This window comes from Oncorhynchus mykiss, chromosome 9 (genome assembly GCF_013265735.2).
Source record: "Oncorhynchus mykiss isolate Arlee chromosome 9, USDA_OmykA_1.1, whole genome shotgun sequence".
NCBI lineage: Eukaryota > Metazoa > Chordata > Actinopteri > Salmoniformes > Salmonidae > Oncorhynchus > Oncorhynchus mykiss.
In genome coordinates, this window is record NC_048573.1 from 13,780,628 (window position 1) to 13,789,628 (window position 9,001).

At 42.1% G+C, this 9,001-nt stretch overlaps 1 protein-coding gene across 1 annotated transcript; it reads right to left on the reverse strand.

The window, feature by feature from the left end:
• Positions 1 to 346: 346 nt before the first annotated feature.
• Positions 347 to 7,975, reverse strand: LOC118966161 (E3 ubiquitin-protein ligase TRIM39-like). Its single transcript, XM_036989254.1, has 6 exons — positions 7,964 to 7,975; positions 5,458 to 5,579; positions 2,497 to 2,608; positions 2,174 to 2,321; positions 1,928 to 1,954; positions 347 to 1,019 (listed from the first exon to the last, which is right to left on the reverse strand). The coding sequence occupies exons 1-6, from the start codon at positions 7,973 to 7,975 to the stop codon at positions 586 to 588; spliced, it is 855 nt and encodes a 284-aa protein (XP_036845149.1). The 3' UTR covers positions 347 to 585.
• Positions 7,976 to 9,001: the final 1,026 nt, after the last annotated feature.

Below are 9,001 nucleotides of genomic sequence, written 5' to 3' on the forward strand. Positions count from 1 at the left end.
AGGTCCTGGAGTGGCCTAGCCAGTCTCCAGATCTCAACCCCATAGAAAATCTTTGGAGGGAGTTGAAAGTCCGTGTTGCCCAGCAACAGCCCCAAAACATCACTGCTCTAGAGGAGATCTGCATGGAGGAATGGGCCAAAATACCAGCAACAGTGTGTGAAACCCTTGTGAAGACTTACAGAAAACGTTTGACCTCTGTCATTGCCAACAAAAGGTATATAACAAAGTATTGAGATAAACTTTTGTTATTGACCAAATACTTATTTTCCACCATAATTTGCAAATCAATTCATTAAAAATCCTACAAGGAGATTTTCTGGATTGTTTTTTCTCATTTTGTCTGTCATACATGAAGTGTACCTATGATGAAAATTACAGGCCTCTTTTTAAGTGGGAGAACTTGCACAATTGGTGGCTGACTAAATACTTTTTTGCCCCACTGTAATTAGAACATGGTTTCCCTACCAAGATCATTTGTACATGTATTTTCTGCACACAGAGTTGCAGTCTTTCTCAGCATTGCTTGATCTGAGTCTTCTCATTGGCCGGACAGATTACCATGGTATCCGACTGTTTATCACAACATTACAAATAAAAGAAGGGAAACAACTTTTCCTTAAAGCTGTCCTCCATGAACGTATAGATATGACTCCTCTCCCTCACATTGTAAAATGACACCTGGCCCTCCTCACAGTCCACGTACACCCCGACCCTCTTCGGCTTGGTGTCAAGGGTCAGCTGTAACGGCGGTGTCGTGGAGGCCTTATACTCCAGACCTTTCTTCATGGCCAGCGCCCAGTAGCCCTGGGAGGAGCTGATGGCGATCAGGCCCTTCCTGTTGACCGACGCCTTGGCCACGCCTAGGTACCAGTCATCTTTGTCTCCCACCTGAACCTCCCAGTAGTGCCGCTCTGGGACGTCCAGAAGGTCCTGCCACGCCCCGAGGTGTCGTACCTGTTGACCGTCCTCTGAGAGCTGGAGCCACGGGTTGGCTGTGTCCGGGTCAAGTGTCAGGTCGACTGAGAATGGGGAGGAGAAATGTGTGAGCTACAGTATGTAATGCAATGAAATTACATTGAAAGTACTGTAAAAACAATGGTTAGTCTCAATATACATTTTTCAGGAGAGACCTGGTAAAGGTGTTAGGGATGTGTGGAATATATAGGAATAGTATGTAGGAATAGTGTGGAATATATAGGAATAGGAATATATAGGAATAGGATGCAATTACACCGGCCCACTGTTCTTAGGTCAGTTAGGTAAACTGATCATAGATCTGCTTCTACCCACAGCTTCAGTTGACCCTTCGCTATGCCCTGCCCCAGAACTTTGGGCCATTAACCGCAGCGGTCCAATGGATAGCAACTGTTGTCGAGTCCGACTACGGGTAAACAACTCCAAGATGTTTGTAGTCAACTCAAATGTACACAAAGGGGGGTTCCCAGGACCGAGTTTGGAAAACCCTTTTCTAAGGGCAATATAATTTAAAATGGCAAAAAAAAAAACTGCATCTGATTATAGACAAGTTGACTAACAAATAGCCTATCAAAATATCCTAAAATCATAAGCAGAAATGTAGACAATAAAAAAAATCCTGCTCTACCGGTTAAAAAATCATTCTGAGATCTTTGACTGTAGCCTAGTGCATTTTCTATATTAGCGGGTGAGGGTCGGGTGTGCGCCTTTGATTTTCAGGTGGTTGCGGATGGTTTACTAGCAATTTCAGGCAGGTGCAGGTGAACAATCAGCTGACCGTGCACCACTACTCGGGGAAGGTAAACTGATCCTAGGTCTACATCTACAGAAAACTTCTATCAACAGCTTCAATTGTACCAGTTACAATATCGCTTGTGACTTTTTAAGGACTAGAATTGTGGATAATTTCACAGGTACATCTATGGATCAGAGGGAAAAGAAAAATGTTCACCTGAGTATTTTGGAATTCTCTTCAGCTCTGTAAAATAAAGAAATAATCAATATCAATGTATAATTTGCTATATAGAACATTGGGGGGAATGTTTCCTTGACACAGATTAAGCCTATTTCTGGACCGAAAAGCAGTCAATGGGGAATCTCCATTGAAAATTATTTTAATTTTAAGGCGAGACTATCTGTGTCCTGGAACCCGCCCCTAAAAGTGTGGACCTCATGTACAGAGGAATCAGAAACCTACCAGTGTCCACCAGTTTCTCAATTTCTTTAGCCAGTGTTTCTTCCAGTTCTGACACTGCTCTTCTGATGATCCCAACACACACTTCAGAGTGAACCCTGGTCCCAGACCAGTCCTTAGTGTCTGGAGGGCTGCACAGGGCTGGGAAACTCTAGACCAAGAGATATGAAAAAACGTGGCACACTCAATATGCTATATATTTGTGTGCCATATTTCTACAGTATCTAGACTCTAAAATGAGTGGACATTCTGATGATGCTTGGGTACCACGCAAATATATTCTGCTATGCATTGGCAATGAAAGGAATGCATGAAATAATTCCAACCTGTAGGAAGTGGATGTGGTCTTCTGTGCATGAGAGGTGTTCCAGGTCTTTATTCCTCCTCTGTAGCTCAGTGATCTCCTGCTCCAGATCCCCTATGAGGCCCTGGGACCACCTTGTATTATTAAAGAGACAGGACACCATAGTGTTACCTTAAAATAAAATAATTTTATTGGTGAAATAAACATTTAGCAGATCATATTGCGGGTGTAGCGAAATGCTTGTGTTCCTAGCTCCAACAGTGCAGTAATATCTAACAATTCACAACAATACACACACATCTAAAAGTAAAAGAATGGAATGAAAATACAGTAGAGTACAGCTTATACATATTAAATGAGTAAAACAGTATGTAAACATTATTAAAGTGACTAGTGTTCCATTTAAAGTGACCAGCGATTCCATGTCTATGTATATGGGGCCTCTAAGGTGCATGGTTGAGTAACCGGGTGGTAGCCAGCTAGTGATATATAGCAGTCTGATGTCCTTAAGATAGAAGCTGTTTTTCAGTCTCTCGGTCCCAGCATCGATGCACCTGTACTGACCTCGCCTTCTGGATGATAGCGGGGTGAGTGGCCGTGGCACGGGTGTTTGACGTCCTTGATAATCTTTTTGGCCTTCCTGTACATCGGGTGCCGCAGGTATCTTGGAGGGCAGGCAGTGTGCACCCAGTGATGCATTGGGTAGACTACAACACCCTCTGGAGAGACCTGTGGTTGCGGGCGGCGAAGTTGTCGTTTGTTGACGTTGAGGTTTTTTCCTGGCACTACTCCGCCAGGGTCCTCACTTCCTCCCTGTAGGCTGTTTTATCATTGTTGTTAATAAGGCCTACTACTGTTGTGTTGTCTGCAAACTTGATGATTGATGGTGTTGAAGGCTGAGCTATATTCAATGAACAGCATTCTTACACATGTAATCCTCTTGTCCAGATGGAATAGGGCAGTGTGCAGTGCAATGGAAATTGCATAATGTGTGGATCTATTGGGGCGGTATGCAAATTGAAGTGGGTCTAGGGTGTCAGGTAAGGTGAAGGTGATATGATCCTTAACTAGCCTCTCAAAGCATTTCATTTTGTCAGAAGTGAGTGCTACAGGGTGATAGTCATTTAGTTCAGATACCTTTGCTTTCTTGGGTACAGGGACAATGGTGGCCATATTGAAGCAAGTGGACTCGGCTAGGTAGAGATTGAATATGTCCGTAAATATTCCAGCCAGCTGGTCTGCACATGCTCTGAGGACGTGACTAGGGATACTGTCTGGACCGGCAGCCTTGCAAGGGTTAACACGATTAAAATGTCTTACTCACGTCGGCCATGGCGAACGAGAGCCCACAGTCCTTGGGAGCGGACTGTGTCGGTGGCACTGTGTTATCCTCAATGCGGGCGAAGAAGGTGTTTAGCTTGTCCGGGAGCAAGACGTCGGTGTCCGTGACATGGCTGGTTTTCCCTTTGTAATCCGTGATTGTATGTAGACCCTGCCACATACTACATCTCGTGTCTGAGCCATAGAATTGCAATTCCACTTAGTCTCTGTACTGATGTTTTGCCTGTTTGATTGCCTTACGGAGGAAGTAATTACACTGTTTGTATTGGACCATATTTCCAGTCATCTTGCAGTGGTTAAATGCGGTGGTTCGCACTTTATGTTTTGTGAGAATGCTGAAATCTATCCACGGTTTTTGGTTAAGGTAGGTTTTAATAGTCACAGTGGGAATAACATTCCCTACACACTTCTTGATGTACTCAGTTACCCTGTCGTGAATACGTCAATGTTATTCTCAGAGGCAACCCGGAACATATCCCAGTCCACCTGAAAATAATCTTGAAGCAGGGATTCTGATTGGTCAGCGTTGAAAAGACCTTAGCACGGGTACTTCCTGTGTGAGTTTATGCCTATAGGAAGGGAGCAGCAGAATGGAGTCGAGATCTAATTTGCTGAAGGAAGGGTGGGGGAGGGCCTTGCAGTCATCCCGGAAAGGAGAGTAACAATGGTCAAGAATTTTTGTAGCACGGGTACTACAGTCAAAAGGGTGATAGAACTTTGGTAGCGTTTTCCTCAAATTTGCTTTGTTAAAATCCCCAGCTACAATAAATGCGGCCTCAGGATATGTGGTTTCCAGTTTGCACAAGGTCCAGTGTAATTCCTTGAGGGCCGTCATGGTATCAGCTTGAAGGGGAATATACACGCTGTGACTATAACTAAAGAAAATTCTCTTGGGAGGTAATACGGTAGACATTTAATTGTGAGATATTCTAGGTTGGGTGAACAAAAGGACTTGAGTTCCTGTTCGTTATCACAATCACACCATGAGTAGTCAATCATGAAACAAACACTACTTCCTTTCTTCTTCTCGTAGAGTTCTTTATTCCAGTCTGCGCAATATACTGAGAACTCAGCTGGGTATATGGACGGGGGACAATATTTCTGGAGAGAGCCATGATTCCGTGAAAGATTTTGTTACAGTCCCTGATGTCTCTCTGGAAGGAGTTCCTCACCCTGAGCTTGTCTACTTTATAGGTCAAGGACTGAACATTAGCTAGTAAAATACTCTGAAGTGGTGGATGGTGTATACGCCTCCTTAGTCGGCTAGAAGTCCACTCCGAATACCTCTTCTTTGCCGGTGGTGTCTTGGAGCAGCCTTTGGGATAAGTTCAATTGCCCTGTGGGGTATGAACAAAGGATCCAATTCGGGAAAGTCATATTCATAGTCATAATGCTGGTGAGTTACCCCCAATCTGATATCCAAATGTTATTTCCCAGCTGTATGTAATAACACAAAAAGCTTTCTGGGCTAATAATGTAAGAAATAACAGACAAAAAAAACAAAATACTGAAAAGTTGCTTAGGCGCTAGAAGCAGAGCTGCCATCTGTCAGCGCCATTTTCTCCATCAGGAACCTCTTTAGTAAGATAACACTGGATACATGACAGAGCATTATGGGTACTGTAGTACCTCCCATACACACCTCTCTGTCTCGCTCTGCTTCTCCTTGATGGCCAGCACCAGCTCAGTCTGGGTCCTCTGGATGGAGCGAATCAGCTCCTGGAACATCTGCTTGCTGTCATCGATCTCGCTCAGGGCGCTGGACTATAGCAGGGAGTACCATTACTTAAGGTGAAGCAGTATTGCATTCTGGGGTCCCATTTATACTATAGTAATTACAATGTTATTATACATTGTTACACGATATTTACATATTTATTATTGCATACTTGAGACTAGGGTCGCAAAATTCCTTTAACTTTTTATAAATTCCCTGGTTTTCGTGGTTGGAGGATTCCTGGAATCAGAAGGGAATAATCAGGAACGAGGACATCTGCAACCAGGATTTTGGGAAAACCAGGGAATTTATTGAAAGTTTCAGGAATTTTGTAACCCCAGTTGTGACTGCACAAGTGTGCATACTAGTTGTTTATATTATGATATTCCCTCTGGGTACTGGATCATACTTCACAATATTTAGACTTCATAACATGATAAAAACCCTTTTAGTGCAGTGTTACAATGAGTAAATTATCATTGTGTATTAATTCCCTGTGTTATTATCTTTCATTTTTTTCCTATCTGCATTGTTGGGTGGGGGCCCGTAAGTAAACATTTCACTGTTAGTCTACACCTGCTGTTTACGAAGCATGTGACAAATACAATTTGATTTGATTATTACACATTTGAATATTGCTTACTTCTTAGCAACTGGCTATCATCAATGTTATTATTATACTGTTTTGGGACACCCCTCTAGAGTGTAGAAGAGGATATCATTTCTTGAGCAGCAGCTGCAGTAGTATACTACAGTATTCTGTCTAAAGCCCTGTAGTAAGCACATCAATAAGGTTAACACGACAACCCTGCAAAAAGGTCCAGGTTGCGTGCCAAATGACACCCTATTCCCTAATAAGTGCACTACTTTTAACCAGGATCCTGGTCAAAAGTAGTGCATGACATAAGGAGGCTGTTTGTAAGGGGGCTGTTTGGGATGTACACCCCCTCCAGACTCTTTGGTCTTTAAGGCTGAAGTGTTGGCTTTGAGCGTCCAGGACGTTGAGATCCACCCCTTCTGTCAGTTGACCTTTAGGTTGCCTGAGGAGGATACGTTTACACTGTGTGTTTTTCTACATCTCGATAAAGGAAGGAAAATACTTTGAAGCTAAAATATGGATCCACACTACAAAATCTAACAGCAATGTATTGTGTCAGCCCTGCTCACCACATTGGACCAATGTACAAAGCTAAATTATATCCTACAATCCAGCATAACATTCTCCTCCTATATTACATACACACACACCGTAGAATGATAAATCATAGGAGCAATTATTATTCTCAAGCTAACCAAAAGCATTTAGCTATGAATGCCTGTTCTCGCCATTTTCAATTGAATTAATCAAACTTTCTTTTATAGCAACTCATAAGCAGGCCATGTCCTATTTGTTTCATAGTCGATATATAGTCATATTTCATGACAGTGTAACGGTTAGCTTTGTTTACAGAAGGATGAAAGATCACTATGTCTGTCAGGGAATGCTATTCTGATATGTCAGATGAAGATTTAGACCAGAAAGTCAGAACTAGTAAGGCAAGGATGCCCCATGTGGACTTTATAATGGTCAAATAAGTCTGAGCAATGGGCCATCGTGTACAACGGCTAAGAGTCTTTGCAGAGTGTAGATGGTGCAGCTATCATTGCCAGCTTCGTTGCATTGCTGGGCAAAAATACTCTGTTCCTGCTCCCATGTCTCATCCACATTGATACAAATCAAAAATTGATAAGGTACTAAGATGTATGTTTTCAAAAAATCTAAGAAGTTCACTTTTTTATTCTTACTTATTCATAGACAAATGTTCAATGATGTATGAAATTGGAGAAGTTCCTCAACTGGTAATACATAAATAATGAAGCAGGTTAATTAATAGGTTAAACAATTCACTGTTAATTCCAATGCACTTTTTTCAAGATACCAGTTGTAAGTACATTATTTTGTATACATACAGCATATTTCCCATCACCTAATGAACAACCACAATACCAGTCTGGTGTTAAGCTTTCTGTGCTGTGTTGACGTATCCTGAAAATGACATCTGCTGCTTTAGATTAAACTGTCATCTCAGTTATTGTTTTCATATCTACAAAAAAATAAAATAGCTTACTTTCAGAGTGTGAGCTGATCAAGGGGTCAAAAATGTAGATCATGCCAGATGTTCACTGTCGCAGAAACAGGCCGTGGAAGCTTTGTTGCTGGCAAAAGTGTCCATAACCAGAGGTAATTAAACTGTTATTTTTCTCTCTGCCTGTACATGGAACCTGTCTCACATGCAGTTTGGAGGAATAAGGATATCTTGACCTGTCAAATTCTTTCCACGTTTTCTGTGTGGGATATGTGTTCCTACCACATCTGCGGGCAGATCTGCAGCATTTCACAGAGAGTTGGAATAATCACCCTTTAAGTATAGAGGCGAACCTGACACCTCACCAGCTGTGGCATATCGGAATGCTCCAAACACCTGTGCACATTTGTTTTTGTCTTAGCACTACACAGCTGATTCAAATGATCAAGTCATCATCAAGCTTCAAGTGGTATTTATGTCTAATAATGACACGTGTCTGTTTTTCAGCATAAAGTCCACTCTGTGGACACCAGGTGAGACACCACACACAATCTCTCTCTCCTTCACTTTATCCCTATCCCCCTTCTCCCTAAATCCTCTAGGTTATATCAGCGGTGTTGGTGAACCCCTCCCACGTCTGAACTGGCTGACACAGAGGGCACAGCATGATCATAGGTGAGAGGTCACTTGTTCGGGTCAACAGGAAGTGTTAAAGAGATGCTTTAAAATGTAAATAAGACAGATGTAGTAGTCCCAGAGTTAATGATCCAAGGTCAGTTTTGCATTTCACCTCCTGATGATTATGATGACTGACCGTGTTAGAATAAGAAAACAAGGCTTAGTCATGTTCTCTCTCCATCCATCTGTCTCTCGTCTGCTGGTATGTTTTGATGTGAGAGAGGAATCCAGTCCTGTCATCGCCACCTCACTCGCTCTTAAGATAACAAGCCTTGGACCCCCAGTTGGCCCAAAGGTTAGGAGACACTGCTAGAGACATCGTAATTGTGATGAACAGAGAATATTAGGGTAGCACTGTAATCATAAGTTGTCATCTTCTGTTCTTACCTCTTTCCCTTCTACACTGCTCATACATCTTCCTCATTTTATAATGCACACCATATGTGCATTGAAGTACAGATTGAACTTGTAATATATTACAATTATCAATTATAATGCATGTATTATTTATAACACCTGGATAATGAACTTCTTTCAATAAAGCATTTCACATTCTCCACTGAAGTTAAGCATCTCATTCAAATACTATCCTGCGTCCTCAGATTAATGCAGATGAAGGGAGTTTGATTTGTAATTCATATGCATATCTGCCTTAAATCATGTTTCAAGTCTACCGCATAGTTACAATATGTAACCATTGATGTCCCAGGAGCGGTAAACATTGT